Below are 18,036 nucleotides of genomic sequence, written 5' to 3'. Positions count from 1 at the left end.
TACCATCTTATCTCAAAGACCTCATAGTACCATATCACCCCAATAGAGCACTTCGCTCTCAGACTGCTGGCTTACTTGTGGTTCTTAGGATACTTAAGAGTAGAATGGGAGGCAGAGCCTTCAGCTTTCAGGCGCCTCTTCTGTGGAACCAGCTTCCAGTTTGAATCCAGGAGACAGACACACTCTCTATTTTTAAGATTAGGCTTAAAACTTAACATTTTGATCATGCTTATAGTTAGGGCTGGATCAGGTGACCGTGAACCATCCCTTAGTTATGCTGCAATAGACCTAGGCTGCTGGAGGGGTCCCTGTGATGCACCGAGTGTTTCTTTTCATTGACCTCTTTTCTATAAATCACTCTACATTTAATCATTAGTAATTACTATTAATGTCTGGCTTTTATTTACATGCCTTTTGTCCTGCCTTCCTCCCCTCAGCCCTAACCAGTTATGGTAGATGGCTACTCCCCCGAGCCTGGTTCTGCTGGAGGTTTCTTCCTGTTAAAAGGGAGTTTTTCCTTCCCACTGTTGGCAAGTGCTTCCTCATAGGGGGTCATTTTGATTGTTGCGTTTTCTTTGCAATTGTTGTACGGGCTTTACATCACACTGTAAAGTGCCTTGTGGCAACTGTTTGTTGTTATTTGGCACTATATGAATAACATTTAATTTAACTGAAAAGTCAGGGAAGGGAGCCTCATGTATCCAGAATCTGTTTGGTAATGTGATAATTTGAAAAATGTGTTTGGTGTAATGCTGATATCCCTCCTGCCCTCAGGTCCATCAAATATTCAAACTGTCTGTGCTCCTGTTCTGCCACTCTGGCACCCGATCTTAGAGAGATCATTTAGAACAACAACAACGCTTTATTCATTTAATCCCATCTTGCAGTAACAACAGAAGGATGCTGACATGTAAATAATTAACTAAGATCACCTTTTCAACAGTGATAAGGTCACTAAGACCTGACATCTTTCTTTAAGGGGACATTTCACTGAAACCTGTCCCCCTTAAAATATATTCAAATCTTTGTCTAGTAACTACTTTCGGTTTGCAGCAGAACCTTTCAGCTGTGAATATCATCAAATTTGATACAATAGTTTGGTCTGGGAGTCCTCATTAAGTCCTCATCAGCATTTTGCTCATTTGTGAGTGGGTTCATTTATCATCATAATACCTTACTACTACTACTTTTCTCTGCTTTGGTTTGGCTATAGTCTGCCATACAAATACTGTGTACAGTTGTACTCTCTGCAGTTCTTTATTGAAGATTGCCTTCTGTCATTTTGAATGGATGTCATTAGTAACAAGCTCACATGAAAGGAGGAAGAAGACAGGAATCAGAACCCCCTTATTATTTTCTTAAACCTTAAATAAACTGCCCTGTCTTGTTCAAAACAGTAATGTAATGTGGCATAAAACTAAAATCAGTGAGCTAAAAAGTGCTAAAAAAAAAACCCTGAAGAGTTTAGAGAACTCTCTAATGATTGGTCACTAAAAGTAACACTTTTCACATTGCATCCACTTCTTTGACTTATGTGTAACTTAAAAAAATTATATTTTGTTAAATACCTTTAAATTGTGTAGGAAAGCTTAATTGCAGAGTCAATTCTGTCTGCAGCAGTAAAACCTAAAAAAGATTTGTTCTTAAATAAATGAGAGATCATATTTCTCCCATCTTAGCATCGCTTTACTGGTTCGCTGTTAAATCTAAAGCTGAATTTAGAATCCTTCTTTTCACATCAAAAGTCCTGAAATAATCAGGCTCCATAAGAGCTTAAAGACCACTTAGTATCCTATTATTCCAATAGATTTTCACACTCAGAGTGCAGGAAATCCACTTTTGGTTCTCAGAGTAGACCCAAATGTAGATTTCCTGTGAAACCAGCTCTCAGTTTGTATTCAAGAGACAGACACCATCTCTGCCACTACTGCAAGTTATTATTCTTGGTGTTTCTATGATCTCCTTTTCTGTTTTCTCTTTCCACTTACTCCCCCCAACCAGTCAAAAAAGATGGCTTCCATTCCCCGAGCATGCTGAAGGGCTCTTCCTGTTCAAAAGGGGTTTTTTGCTCCCCACTGTTGCCAAGTGCTTGCTCATAAGGGAGGTTCTCTTTCTAATATTGTTGGGTCTTTACCTTATAACATTTAGTAACTTGAGATCCTTCCAGCACTTTGTAGTTGTGAGAGTAAACTGGACTTTCCCCTTCTCTCGACGCTGTCAAAAGCTCCTTTGTCAAAGAGGACTCTGACAAACAATTAAGCTAAAAACCATTTAGGCTTAAAGCAGGTCTAGACCAAGGGCTTTACAGGCCCAAAATTCTGTAAAAAAGGCACAATGGTAATTCTCATGGAACTGTCACAAATAACAGCACTAGGTCAACAATCACCCATAAAATGTTCCAGTTTTCCACATCACATCAATCCACACTGCAGCAATGGTTACAAATGTTACCATAGTTAAACCCTGCAGTCTTATAAACAAACCCTGAGAATAATGAAAGGAGGTTAAACCTTTTTGGTTTTATACAGCACTTTTTAAAAAATGAATTGTACTCTATGATGAGCAAAAATAATACCTACTATATTAGAAAAACACATCATCAGAAAAAAAAGTAAAATCTGGTTTACATCTAACCTTTCTACAAATATTACAATCCCACTGACTCAGAGTTTAATCCAGCATCCAATTATAATTGGATATGAGAACAGATGCAAGGAGGGGAGCTATTATTTAGTGATATCAAATGTGAACTCTGACCCTTTGGCCAGCTGGCAACCAACATACTGAGGCACTGAAGCGGTGAGGACTGACGTTACACAAATAAGTCTTTTGGGATTATTGGTTTCTGCTCTTTTAGTTCATCTCGCAGTTTCTATCAGTTAAATTCAGAGCAAGGAACAAATGAAAATAACCAACAAACCAATAACCATTTGAAAAACGTGAGCATCTATGACCAGGTGCCTCTGAGCTGATTGACTATAGGATTTACAAAAATCTTCATCCATATTATTCACAACAGGCTTAAGCTTACACTAAATCTGCCACAAATGTGCTGTTACAAAATATGTGCAGGACATTCAGAAATAGAATAAAGCACATAAGCAATAAGTGACAACTACTTCTAACTTTAAAATCGTCAGTGTCAATGTTAGTTTGCGACTGTTCTATGTGGAATGCATTTACAATAAATAAATTGACTAATTAATTTTCAGCATATTCCCTGCCCCAAAATAACAGAACATGACCTGCACCTGTAAAATAAACAGTGTTACTAACTGACCCTCATGTCCGTCTATGCCCTGACATCAGCAGAAAAGCAGAAGGTCACGAAGACTAAAAACACATGCGTCAGTTGCTGATCACTATGACAGTAATTACGATTGAATTCAGTATGAAAACAACGAGGAACACACACACAGTGCCGTTAGAAAACGATCCATGGATTTTAGGCAGTGCTTTCTTCATGTTGTGACTCGTTATTTAGATGGATGAATGATCTGAGCTCAGTGCAGCTGCAGGACAGCAGATGGCGCCGCTGCGCCGTCCTGTGGTTCATGCTTGGCACTGAGACTAGTCCACGTTGTTCTCACTGTCTGACTTCGCTCCAGTTCCCCTCCCTCTATCCCTCCCTCACTCTCTCTTCCTCGGCTTACAATATACACCTATCTATCTCTCAGCATCAGCAGTCTCTTCATCAGTCTCCGCGTTAGGCAGTGTATAGCGCAAAGCATGGCACCTCTGCGTCCCGGAGAACCGGTCTCAGCCGCTGCGCACCTCTGCGTCTTTCTGTTGACCGCCTCGGCCTGGATGGCACTACCGGGACCTGTGCGCTGTGGCAGCATGGCTTTAAACCGGCGAGGCTGGGAAGATCGCACGTTTGACTTGGGCGCCGGAGAAGGAGGCTCCCCTCCGGGCCAAGAAGCCGTCGGGGCGGGGAGCACACCCCGTATCAGGAGAGCGCTGTCCTGGGATAAACAAATGTCCCTGTTAAGCAGCTCGTTCGTGCTTAAAGGGGATGCAACCCACAACCAAGCGATGGTCCACTGGACAGGAGAGAACAGTAGCGTAAGTAGCCTCCCTCCTCATCTGTCCCGTCCCGATCCACTGGTTCATGTATCATCCCTATAGCCAGCTCTTTGTCACCATCTGTCACTCCAGCGTCAGCCCACACAGACAGAAACAAGTTATTGTTCTCGCATACGCTGCTGCTGCTACTGCAGACGCACACTGTGCGCCTCTCAGAGAGGAGAGGCACGATGTAGTTTTTACGCACCCAGGTGGTCCACCTGGAGGCGGGGTGGATGTTTAAAAGCTCTAGGCTTTTTTGAAACATCAGGACTTTTTAATCGCTTTCATGTCGTGGGGTGGGGTGGTGGGACGTCAAACACACATTCGATCCCAGACTTGCATTACATCACAAGGTGGCTCAGGGTCATGAACATCGTGTTATTGTCTGTTCACGCTGGTCAGAGAAATCCAAACATTCATAATGGAACGTATTATTACCGGGTTCCTTTCTTTGAACTCCCATTCGTACTTAACCTAATTACAGTTAAAGAAAGAAATGGCTCATTTGAATTTGGGGCAGAGGCTAACTGGGTGGGAGGCAATTTAATGTTCACTTAGTGCCCCGGGTCCCCAGACCCCAATTTGAATTATAACCTCGCGTGCCATTGTGTGCCGTGACATTAGGAAGAAGTCCAAGGACGCGCTGTGTGCGCACGGAGCCAGTGTGGAGACAAGGAGCGCACGCTAAACAGACAGCTTGATTTAGTCACATGAAGCCATGACTGAAATATTGATGGCGCCTTTTATTCATGAATTTTGCAGTGCCTTGTTTATTTGTGGTTCGGAATCCAGTTTAGCTTAAACGAAAATGGATGCAGTCTAGGCTACTATTTTAATGCCTTTACCATGACTGGCAAATAGCCGACATATACGTTATTTTCATAGATAACCTGTGTTGGGAATGAAACACCACAAAGAATGATAAAGCTACTTTAAGAATATTACAGTGATTTTTCTTCGGCTTCACTGTAATCAGAGCAGCTACACTAAACAAGAGTAGTCTTTGTGATGGATATCGACAGAGGCTAGGGTGGGGAGGTGGAAAAGTGGTGTCTGGTTGGGACATCACTTGGAATCAGAGCCTTTTTGTCAGTGTGACACACTGGGTGCTTCACTGGCAGTAGTTGTAACCACCTCTGGGGGGACAATATAATGTGAAAGAGCAATTTCTTAGACTTTTGCTAAATAACTTAATGTAACAAATGCAGGTAATGACCCTGGATTATGGACATTGGCTAAGGAGAAATTAAAACTGTTACGGGCAGCTCTGCTTGTTGGTGGGTAGAAATGGAAGTGAGAATTTAAGGTTGATTCCAATAACTAGTGCTTGAAAAGTAGCATAGTATTTTGGTACTGGCTGCAGGAAAGAGATGAAATAATAATATGAATGCAAGTGTCCTCAATTTTTAGTAGTCTAAACTATACTGATTCTTCAGCTGTTGTGTATATATTTTTTTAAACTTTTCAAGCAGATAACTTGTGGTAACTCAGTCTAAGCTAGGCCTTTATATGGGTGTTTCCAGTGGCTGCGGTTGGCTAAATACAACCAATGTTGCCACGAACAGCCTACAATGATGTTTTCCCATCCTTATTTTTAGCAGTTCTATAACATGTTGGTTGCAAATGATTTCTGTAAATGATATGACTCTTTATAATGTTACATGCTTGTGAGGACCCATCCTGATATTAAATTTCTATTCTAGTTGAAAAGCGTAAACTAGCAAAGTCTAGGAAAGTCAGAGCTAATTAGCATAACTTGCTAATGGTGGTAGGAATAGCAGCTAGACAAGGTAATCAAGGTGCTGCTAAATCTTTAGTAAGGAATGCCCAGGAATTTTAGCGCTATATTATAGCTGTCACAAACACAGGTAACCAACCCAAAGCTTAAGTGTGTGAGGACACTAATCTAGAAGGTGTTAACATATCTTTTCATTAATAATGTACACAATTCAAACACTGAAAAAAGTTCACTGTTCAAAAATTAAATTTCACTGATTCTATAGTAAATATTGCTCTTAATATTAGTTTGAGCTCAGAGTTTGGTTTGAATTAATGAATGTGCTCAAACAAACAGTCCAAAGTCACAGTTGAGGGCAACTTGCCACAATTCAGTAATGACTTGTGGGATTCTACTACTTTGGCATTTAGATTGGGCATTTAAGTAATAAAACATTGACATTCTCCCGGTGGACTCCAGCCTATCTTGCAATGAACTTCCCTGTCTTCATCTCTCTATGTTTTTTTTTAATTGAGGCGACATGTCCACGGGGATCCTAGCGCTCAGGTTCTGCCAGCCATTGAAACTCCAAGTTTGACTTATCCTCAGTTAACTTGGTGTGGGTGTGTACTCTGAAAGGTCAACGAGAGTGAGTTCATCCCAGCCTAATAAACACAGAAAAATGGTGTCATTCAATTTCCCTAAGGCTGACATTTATGAGCAGCAAGCAGATTGATGGAAGGGAAAAATGGATTTCTGCCTCTCCGCTTGTTTCATAATGTCGTTTTTGGGTCTTGGATGTTCCAAATGTAATTCCTTGATGAAAGGGTCAGCAGTGCAGAGGACTTCCGTTGTCACATCTATCTTGATGATGGGTTGTCAGAGATGAATTATAGACCACCTAGCAGTGAAAAAAAAAACATGCATCTTTTGGTGATTCAGGCTAATCACTGCATGTTGTGTGTATGCTGTTCAGTTCTCCTTCATCCTATGACTAGACTGTAGTGTTTGACAAGCGACTTGTTTGTGTGTCTTCATAGGAAAGTCCTGTTACTGAAAATAGTTCACTCTCCGTACTCCCTTCTGTCCCTTTGGAAACTATTACTTTACTCGGGCAAGCCTTTGTTGGTCAATTGGTGGCTTTGAGCATAAGAGAGCGTTCCTACCTCCAGAGATGTCTTTGAAGAGCAGAAAGCATAGTGCAGAACAACAGAGAAGCAGAGGTGAATGTAGATCTAGACAGAGTAAGTGCAGCAGTAAAAACTCTTTTCTGTTCAGGTGCTACATAATTGGTATTTAATAATCCCAAATTGAACATGTTAAAGGTTACAGCTCCGTGAAAATATTCATGAACCCTAAAACGACTAACAGGATTCCAAAAAGATGAATCACTATTTCTTACTATTGCTTATTATCCGGTGTATTATGTGTCTGTATTGTACATAGTAAATGTACATGTGCTCTACTTCTCTCATTAAGTAAATATCAAAGAAGCAAAAAGGCAACAGGGTTGTTATATTGCACACCTTCAGGTTGATGGAATTATTTTATCTTTATTGCCATTAAATTATTTCTCAGTGTTAAAATTCTGTATTTAAACCTGCCCCTACTTCCAAAGTAGTCACTGTGATAGTATACTGAACTGATTTTCAAGTTGAAAATAAGAATAAGAAAATTATAAGAAAATTATATATATATATATATATATATATATATATATATATATATATATATATATATATATATATATATATATATATATATATATATATATATATATATATATGGGAATTCCACCAAATTCTTTACTGTGCCAACACATATGTTTCTTTATCCAGTCACTCACTGTGATTTTCCTAAATATTGTTCATATTCACAGAAAAGTTTAAAGGAAAGTTTACTCACACATCTCACTTCACAGTAGTAAATACAGTGAACTTCATGACAGTGGCATGTTTGCTATATGGTATTACTTAAAGGTGTAGTCCAGTAATCTGTTCTGGCACTTCCATAAACTGAAACTGAATCACCAAAGACAACATACAATTCACTGTGTTGATCAAGCTCCAAAAAAGTGCAAAAAACAGTTTCCTCCTATAAATATCTGTCTTTCAAACTTCATTATATCTGCGTGAAGAAGTTCCCTCATTTCTAACTTTAAGTTGCAACTGACTCAACAAAATTGTGTTCACCCTGAAAGGAGGTGGGCAGTCATTATATTAGTGCATTCACAGGCTGCGTGATGCTCTGTGTGAAACCAGCTAAATGTAAAGCCATTCTGTATATTATTTATAGGCAATATATAAATGATGGATTTAGCAACCATCTTGTTGTTTTAACACCACACATGAGTGTGAGAGTGAGGCGTGGATCACACCGAAACACAGAGGGACACTCAGGGTTATAATAGTTTTGGATTTTACATTATAGTTTAGTTTTAGTTAGTTTTTACTTTTTTTTCTCTAATTCAGTTAGTTTTAATTAGTTTTCAGAGAGGTTTTGCTCGTTTTTATTAGTTTTTATTTTTGGTTTCATGCTTAGTTTTAGTTAGTTTCAGTTAGTTTCAGTATTAGTTTTAGTATTTTCATACCTAATCAGGTGCAAGATTCAAGGCGCAAAAGTGACTATTGTGTAATGAAAACTTGACAAAAGATACAGTTTAAAGAAATATAGTCAACAACCAACTGTTCACAAGACATGCTAAATTTGTGTAATATTAAGGACACACATGAGCATAACCAGGGAGAAACAAAGAAAAACATGAACTCCCAAACTCAATAAATTCTACAATAAACTCCACAATAAACTTCAGCATCAGTGCAGCAGATTAATAACGCCTACATGTGGTGTTAAACAAAAACAAACTCTTTGAAGGAGTCAAAGCTCAAATCCAGCTGCATCCTGATGTTCTCACCACCTGAAGCTGCTTCTGTTTTGGAGCTAGCTTGGTTAGATGCTCGCTAATTAAACCTGCAGGGTCTTTGCGGCCTCTGTACACAACCTACAGAAGTTGCCGACCTCATGTCCGCATTTATGCTTGTGTAGCTGGATTGTGTGTGTTAATTACCTTGTGGTCGTGTGCAGGTGTTTGTACTCAAAGAACCTCCATACGGGACTCGGCCGCTTTCTCTGCAGACCGCAGCCATTACTTTGCGGACCAGCGCGGTGAGCGCACGCACATGCGCACTCACACAGTTGTCCTGTGGCGCTCCCAGCTTAAACTCGGAGAGCGGAAACAATGATTTCATATCAATCCACAAGGCTTAAAAAACCCCCCAAAAAAACAAGTAAATGAAAGTAAGTTTATCGATTATTTCAGTTAGTTTTAGTTAGTTTTGTAAACTCACAATTCAGTTTTAATTAGTTATCGTTTTTTCCTTTTAATTATAGTTTTTATTTATTTCAGTTAACGACAATGTTTTTTCAATTTCAGTTTTCGTTATTTCGTTCGTTTTCGTTAACTATAATAACCCTGGGGACACTCCACCCTCAAATGTAGGGTTTGAGGCAGGCCCACCTTGCGATCATCCTTTTGACTCTAATGGGGATCATAATTCACAAATGAATATTATATCGTAATCCATAAGACTTCAAGCAAGCAATTGGGACTATAGATTCATCAGGAAAGTGTTTACTCAAGTCGTACATCAAGGTATCTGAGGTTCATTTTTTAAAAATAAACTCATACAACTGGACTTCTTTTTGAAACCAGAGTAGCTGAATAGTTTTGAAAATGACAAACATCTAAGAAATATGATGCGTACTCAGAGGTTACATGTGTAAGGGCATTTAAGGGCTCTACATTACTGACCCCCCTGCTTCTTACAGACATAAACGTGCACGTATACAGAGTATGTGAATCCTGGAAGACATCCTGCAAAGGGATGTGAAGTTGTATAACACAATACCAGACTTCGCCGTTATTGAAAGCACTCTCCTTGTGAATCTCTCTCTCTCCTCTCCCCGAGTCGTCGACTAGCCTGGGGGAGTTCTGTGTTTGTCTCTCTCCCTCTATTTCTGTGGTGAAGCGAAACGTCAATGTCTGCATGTGTGTCCCCGGTGTGTGCATCTGTACTGGCTAGGAAACAGCCCTCAATATTTAATAGGGTTTCTCTATTTTGTGTGGATGAGTTGTGGGGGAGACATTGGCATTGCAATCACACTACTTTTCAATTTGCAAGAGTATGTATGTTCTTTCATGTGTGCGTGCTGCTGATCCCTGGCGGCCTGTCCCAAAGTATACTAAATGATTAATGAGCAGCAAAAGGGGTGCTGACTCCAAACTCTTGGTCCAACCTCCACCCCCACAGGGAAATTGCGGGTAATTTCTGCCACTTCCTGGTTTAAGAGCCATCCTAGATGGAAATAAGGAAAAGTAAAATAACAGTGATTGTAATAAATCATACATTTTCAAGGCTTTAAAATTTAAAAATACATAGCTTTTTCTGGTTGGTTGGGAAACACTAGCCTGATACACAGTATACTGGTGTTAAGACATATTCAGCCATGATGGTGTTATTTGGTATAAGCATATGATATTTATGAAGATGGATGTGGTCTAAGAGCTCTTTCCCACCTTATTTTTATTATCATCTTATTAAAATCCAACCCAAACTTAACCCTAAGTTAACCATCTGAGCTCTAAGTCATTATAGGTGATATTCCTAACCCTAATCTTACCCTAACCCTACATTTTGAAGAAAGGAAATTTAAATAATCTATTTAATTACATTTTAAATTAGTCTGCCCGAAGCCAAGGTATGGGTTTCAGTAGCATGGCTAAAAGCTACTTTCAGCTGCTCCCTTGTCACAAGGGGTTGCCACAGCAGGTAGCTCTGCTTGTTTGATTTGGCAGAGTTTTACACCAGAGGCCCCTTCCCGACGCAACCCCAAAGGGGATTTGTGGCTCCAGTTGGAATTGAAGTGGCAATTTTAGTGAAAGCGTCGACCACTACACCTGTGGAGCCACAGTTTCAGTAGCATGACTAAAAATTCTTTCAACCTAAAGATGGCTCTAGGTCAGAAGTCAAATTTATCATCAAATTTAATTCCATTCCTCTTGTGGAGAACATGTTTGTGTCTCGTAGACATTTAAGTCTCAATGATGCATTTCTCCCCAGAGTGGTCAGTGGACTTAATGAGAAGCTCATAGCAGTGAATAGCTGTTTCCACTTACCTTCTTACACACTCACCCATTCATGTGAACTTTTGGCTGGTACTGTATTCATCATCACCATCCTCTCTTTTCACCATTTTCAGTCTATTCCTCCATTTATCTTGTTAATGTCAGTGTTAACATCAACATTAACAGCTGTTTTTGCTTTGTATAATGCAGAATATTAGGTGATACCACCTTTCACACACCATCCCCAGCAGATCTCTTGCTGACACCATCTTCACATTGCATGGATCATTTCAGCCAGTTGGGCCAGGGATTATCTGTCTCCTGCATACGTCTTATCTAAACATCACATTGGTTGAATTTAAATAGAGTATTTAGAGGGAGCCGATTTCATAATAAGGTTGCTTTACTTTATTTGCATGCAAAATCATGGCTCATGCAGGTGTGGACACACACACACACACACACACGCACACACACACACACATGCACACACACACACACACACACGCACACACACACACACACACACACACACACACACGAGCGGGCGTCCGAGCTGTAATAATGCTCTATCATGCACATGCACACACACAGTCTAGGTCTCCCAGGTCCTGACTCAATGTGAAAGGCATTTGTTCCCGCTTCACATACTGAACAGACAGTTCATTTGGCCTCTGGTTGTTCCCCAATGAAAATTGTTTGCACATGTGAGGAAACCCTTTCTCGTCATTTATCTTGTCTATCCTTGTTGGTCCTGCTTAAAAAGATACTCCAAAACCCAGACTGTAAATCATCAGAGTTGTTTGCGTGGTTCTCCTCTATCTCTGTTTTAAATATGAAACCCACACTGTCATCATATTATAAAGTGCACGATCACCACAAGATGCTCGCCAACCAGCATGGCCTTCATGATGCAGCTAAGCCCAGCATGTCAGAGTGTCACTCCACAATACTGAATGGCTTCTGGCGTTACTGCTGATTGATGCCTGCTGTGCATAATGCCACTGTAAGCGTTTGAAAGACATATCTCTGGGATCTTATATCATCCCAGTATTGGCTTAAAATGCATAGTTAAAACAATACTCTACCAAAAGATATATTTTAAATTTCAAAAAGTCTTTGTAGGGACTAAACCACTTACCCATTCATATGGGCGAGCAGCATATTTGTGCCAGAAATGAGGCTGCTAAGGTTAGGTTTTTGAGCACACCAGCCTCTCTTCCACAGCATGTCTTTTGTCCTGTCTCTGTCCCCTCACCCCCAACCGGTCATGGCAGATGACTGCCCCTCCTTGAGCCCTGTTCTGCCAAAGTATTCTTCCTGTTACAAGGGGAGGTTTTCCTTTCCACTGTCGCCAAATGCTTGCTCATAGGGGATTGTTTTGATCGTTGCTTTTTTTTTTCTGTATTATTGTGAGGTTACAATATAAAGCACCTTGAGGCAACTGTTTGTTATGATTTGGCGCCACATAAATAACATCGAACTAAACTGAATTGAACAAGACAATTTTTATGCTATAAAGAGCAGATTTTTCTTGTCTGTCTGCCTGCCTATCTGTCTGTCTTGGCTCGGTTACCCAAAACCACAACAGTTAAATCTAGACTGGCTATCTAGCACTACAGGATGACTCTCTGTTGGCAGAGTTAACATAGACAACAATAACAAGTTGAAACATAAAAGCACAACAGACCATCAAGCTCATTGTTTGATAAGATCTTGCTCCAAAGCCTTCCTCAGTGCCCACTCTTTGCTACTTGGTGGTAGGTAATGTTTGCCGATTGGATGCTATGGTTGGCTTGCTAATGAGACCTTGGGAAAGTACTGAGGCAGCATGCTACTGTAGTGTTACTGTTTAATTAAGTGTTCAGTGACACCAGGTGGATGCTGGTTGCCAGGAGCTAAATAAAGGCATCAAATCACCTTTGAGTTACAGGCTATTCTGAGGCTGCTGGCTTCAGGGCTCATAGACTGCTTGCTCAGTATTGCTGTATTGTTATCCAATTATTTTCTTTTCCTGCCTGCTCCCTAACTTGTTCTCAGACTGGAAATCTATAAAGACTCTTAAACTTTCAAAGTTACACAATATGTGTGTTTACTTGTATATTTGAATATGTGAGGGGTTAGAGGGATACTGGTTACCAACGCGGCCGCCAAAGCAACTATAGTTGAACACAAGAAAGCCCCTCGTCTGTGTGAACATCCAAATTTTCATTCCTTTGTTACGGTGCAAAAAATACTCTCAGCATGTGTTCATTGTTTTTCCAGATTTGTCACTGTAAACAGAGGCCTCTCGTTCCTCCCTTGTTCCCTGTTGTTTTGTCCGCCTCTCTTCGTCCTCTGCAGCTCAGCTGTCATGGTTGAAAGTTCCTGCTCATGTTGCCCTGGTAACCCACATTGGAATCCTGTCAGGGTCTTCCAGTGGTTTGGTTCCTGATATGAATTCAGAATGGCCCCTTGCCATGCACTTCTCTCAGGTTCTGCATATTTTATGTAGAGCTCTGGCATAAATATATGCCAGTCATATTGAGATTGTCAGGTGAAACCCCTGTACCATCAAGCGTGAAGTTTTCAGTAACAAAGGAATGTGTCCTTTGCCTTTAAGCTGACTATTATGTTGGATTCTGATCTCATTCATCCGTCTTTGTTTCAGCATAACCACGGGCCAGATTTCCAATAAGTGGATTCATTCAGACACTATATTTGATCAAAATTCGCCACCAGAGACCTCATATTCATGGTGCCCAGAAGATAAATGCTTTGCTGACATTTTGACCTTTTCTGTAGTGCCATTAGAAGGCTCGAATGACCACTTAGTGGGAAAAAATATATAATCATCTAATGGCCTGAATGCAAAAAAATCTCCTCAGTACAATCATTATCCACAGATGGTGATCCTCTTCCCTTTAAGTAGTGTTTAAACTTTCACTTAACACTAAAACAAGGTCAAAATATCCATTTCCATTAAAATATCTTAGGTTTCCCAAGTTAGCACTCAGCACATTCATGTTCCCCACAGGATGTTTCATTGAGCACTTTTCACATACTTCTACTGCCAACCTTAGACCAAAATATCAGTGTTATACACAGAGGCCCAGTTTCTCATACAGGGATTAAGTCTAATCCTGGACTAAATATTTTTTCCTATTGTGGTCTTCATTGACTTTTTCCTTTTAGTCTAGGACCATGCTTAATCCATGAACGGGAAACCGGCCAAGAATGTCTTGTAATGTAAAAGCAGATAAAATTCATATGTATATTCATTTCCCAAGGAGATTAGCCCCTTATACTATATTATATTCATTGTTATCTTTTTGGATTAAATAATACATTTTGTTAATAGGTTATTGAAAATGAAGCATTAAAAAGCCCAGTATTGGAGTTAACACTTCTTAAAAATGATCAATCAGTCTTTATTAGTTGGCTATGTACCACAGACCTTCAAGGTGGCTGTAATTAAACCTCTACTTAAAAAGCCATCACTTGACCCAGCTGTCTTAGCTAATTATAGACCAATCTCCAACCTTCCTTTTCTCTCAAAGATTCTTGAAAGAGTAGTTGTAAAACAGCTAACTGATCATCTGCAGAGGAACGGTTTATTTGAAGAGTTTCAGTCAGGTTTCAGAATTCATCACAGTACAGAAACAGCATTAGTGAAGGTTACAAATGATCTTCTTAGAGCCTCTGACAGTGGACTCATCTCTGTTCTTGTCCTGTTGGACCTCAGTGCAGCTTTTGATACTGTTGACCATAACATTTTATTACAGAGATTAGAGCTTGCTATAGGTATTAAAGGTACTGCACTGCAGTGGTTTAAATCATATTTATCTAATAGACTCCAAATTGTTCATGTAAATGGGGAGTCTTCTTCAGATACTAAGGTTAATTATGGAGTTCCACAGGGTTCTGTGCTAGGACCAATTTTATTTACATTATACATGCTATTATTAGAAAGCATTGCATCAATTTTCATTGTTATGCAGATGATACTCAGCTTTACCTATCAATGAAGCCAGATGACACACATCAATTAGTTAAACTGCAGGAATGTCTTAAAGACATTAAGGCCTGGATGACCTCTAATTTCCTGCTTCTAAATTCAGATAAAACTGAAATACTTGCACTCTGCCCCACAAAGCTTAGAAACATGGTGTCAACCCAGATACTTACTCTGGATGGCATTACTTTGGCCTCCAGTAAATGGTAAATGGACTAGCTCTTATATTTTATATATATATATTTTCTACTCAGTCTGAGTACTCAAAGCGCTTATACAACACGTTTGCATTTACCCATGTACACCCATTCATACAAGCACTTCCATGATTAATTAAGCTAACATTCACACACATTCATACTCCGACGGAATGGTCGGAGAGCAATTTGGGGTTAAGTATCTTGCCCAAGGTTACATTGGCATGTAGCCTGGAGTAGCCAGTACCTACTGAGCTACAGCCAAGCCCTCACAGTAATGCTGTAAGAAATCTTGGAGTCATTTTTGACCAGGATTTGTCCTTCAATGCACATATTAAACAAATATATAGGAACGCTTTTTTGCGCAATATGTCTAAAATTAGAAACATCCTTTCTCAGAGTGATGCTGAAAAGCTAATTCATGCATTTATTACTTCTAGGCTGGACTATTGTAATTCGTTATTATCAGGCTGTCCTAAAAGCTCCCTGAAAAGCCTTCAGCTGATCCAAAATGCTGCAGCTAGAGTACTGACAGGGACTAGAAAGAGAGAGCAGATTTCTCCCATATTGGCTTCTCTTCATTGGCTCCCTGTTAAATCTAGAATAGAATTTAAAATCCTTCTCCTCACCTACAAGGTCTTGAATAATCAGGCCCCATCTTTTCTCAAAGACCTCATAGTACCATATCACCCCAACAGAGCACTTCGCTCTCAGACTGCTGGCTTACTTGTGGTTCCTAGGATACTTAAGAGTAGAATGGGAGGCAGAGCCTTCAGCTTTCAGGCGCCTCTTCTGTGGAACCAGCTTCCAGCTTGGATTCGGGAGACAGACACCCTCTCTATTTTTAAGATTAGGCTTAAAACTTTCCTTTTTGATCAAGCCTATAGGAAGGGCTGGATCAGGTGACCCTGAACCATCCCTTAGTTTTGCTGCTATAGGCCTAGGCTGCTCGGTGGGTTCCCATAATGCACTGTTTCTTTTCATTCATCTTATTTACTTTGTTTATACTCCACTCTGCATTTAATCATTAATATTTATTAATCTCTGGCTCTCTTCCACAGCATGTCTTTTTTTTTTTCTCCCCTCAGCCCCAACCGGTCGCGGCAGATGACTGCCCCTCCCTGAGCCTGGTTCTGCTGGAGGTTTCTTCCTGTTAAAAGGGAGTTTTTCCTTCCCACTGTTGGCAAGTCCTGCTCATAGGGGGCTGTTGACTGTTGGGTTTTCTCTGTATTATTGTAGGGTCTTTACCCGCAATACAAAGCGCCTTGAGGCGACTGTTTGTTGTGATTTGGTGCTATATAAATAAAATTGAATTGAATTGAACTACATTTTCATGGCCAGGACAATATATAGATATATAAAGGCTTTCTGTATTTTTGTAAGTTTTTGTATGTTGTGTGTGTGGGGAAATGTGTGCCTGCCACTGCAGTAGTGGGAAAACTCTGCCTATAGAGCCCCTCTGAGAATTGTGAAATGCAGTCCAGCAGGGTTTCTCCAGTATTTCCCTTTCACAGCAACACATTTAGAGATTGGATCTTTTTTCCTTTGTGCTAAGCTTTTGCTGCTTTCTATCAGCCCCCTCAGAAGCTGAACCCCACCTCTTCACTATTGACCTGGTTTATTTTCACTTTCTGTCATAAGGCAATTGTACATCAACGGCATGAAGCCTTTCACGTAAGTTAGGTTCAAGTGAAAAATGGTCACAGGTATAAACTGAATTGTCCTTGTTCTTGTTTAAGATTGGTGGAGACAAATGCAACAATAAACAGTAAACACACAAAGTGGTTTAAAATGATACAATACTAAAGGAAAAAGTGCTCAAAGATCAAGATGGAAGGATAACTAAAGGACTTTAAGTCAGGGGGCTATAGCATTTGAGCGTGTGGCCCCATTATGTTTCATTTTTATTTACTTTTATTTTTTTGTCTTTTAAGATAAGATAAGATAAGATAAGATAGTGTTTATTTGTCACATGCACAGTTATACACAGTACAATGCACAGTGAAATGTATTTTGTACCTGCAACCTTATATACACACACATATAAATAAGAAGAATAAAAATTAAAAAAAAGTAATTCACACTATACACTATACTCTATATACTATACCTATACACACTTTTTAAATTATGATATTTACACTGTGCAATAATGGTCCAGTTAGGGCTCAGAGTTGAGCAGACGGATGGCTTGTGGGTAAAAACTCTTCTTCAACCTTTCAGTCTTAGCCCTCAGGCAGCGGTAACGCCGGCCTGATGGGAGCAGGGAGAAGAGAGAGTGTCCGGGGTGGCTGGGCTGTTTTAGGATCTTCATGGCCCTCAGCCTTTTACTAAAGTGTCTGTGTGTGTGTGTGCATTTTTATTTTTTTTTTTTACTTTTTTAGGTTACCTCAGTGGTGAGTCCATTAGAAATCTTACAAAATAAAAACCTTTTTGATAGAAAATAAAGCCAAAAGTGTAAACAAGCAAACAAACAAACTGCAGTGGGCTTGAGGCTCGATTATTTTTCACCTTGTTTATTTGTTTAGAATTAAAAAGAAATCTTTCATGAAATGTATTCTGTGCATTTATTACTATTTGAGTTAGTTTGAGTTAGTTAGTATCACATACAGTATTTACTGTGCAAAGTCAATTGCATAAAAGTTATTAAGCTCATATAGCTTATGGGCTGACTATAACTCTGTCTTCAAAGAAGCTAGCAACCTGTGTAAAATCTACAGAACAACCCCCATCAGATTAATTAGAATTCATTTTAAACCTTATATTTGACTAAAAGTGACATCACACACCAAATGTTAAAAAAAGTTTTCTGAAAACTTTTTTAATTTGAAGCCATTTTTTATTTTTTCCCCATTTAAAAAGTTGGGCTGAAAACAAGCAAACAAGGAAAGATGAGATACATGGTAAACCAATCAGATGACACATTGGGGGAACA

The 18,036-nt window shown here is 39.7% G+C and overlaps 1 protein-coding gene across 1 annotated transcript in view; it reads left to right on the top strand.

Moving 5' to 3' along the window:
* Window positions 1-3,545: 3,545 nt before the first annotated feature.
* sorcs2 (sortilin-related VPS10 domain containing receptor 2) overlaps window positions 3,546-18,036 on the top strand; it is a 410,103-nt gene continuing 395,612 nt past the window's right edge. The window contains 1 exon segment of the mRNA XM_030722668.1: window positions 3,546-4,065. Within this exon segment, the coding sequence (XP_030578528.1) occupies window positions 3,730-4,065 (336 nt within the window). The 5' untranslated portion in view covers window positions 3,546-3,729.

Source organism: Archocentrus centrarchus, assembly GCF_007364275.1.
Source record: "Archocentrus centrarchus isolate MPI-CPG fArcCen1 chromosome 18 unlocalized genomic scaffold, fArcCen1 scaffold_23_ctg1, whole genome shotgun sequence".
Lineage (NCBI taxonomy): Eukaryota > Metazoa > Chordata > Actinopteri > Cichliformes > Cichlidae > Archocentrus > Archocentrus centrarchus.
This window is presented reverse-complemented; position numbering and strand designations above follow the sequence as displayed.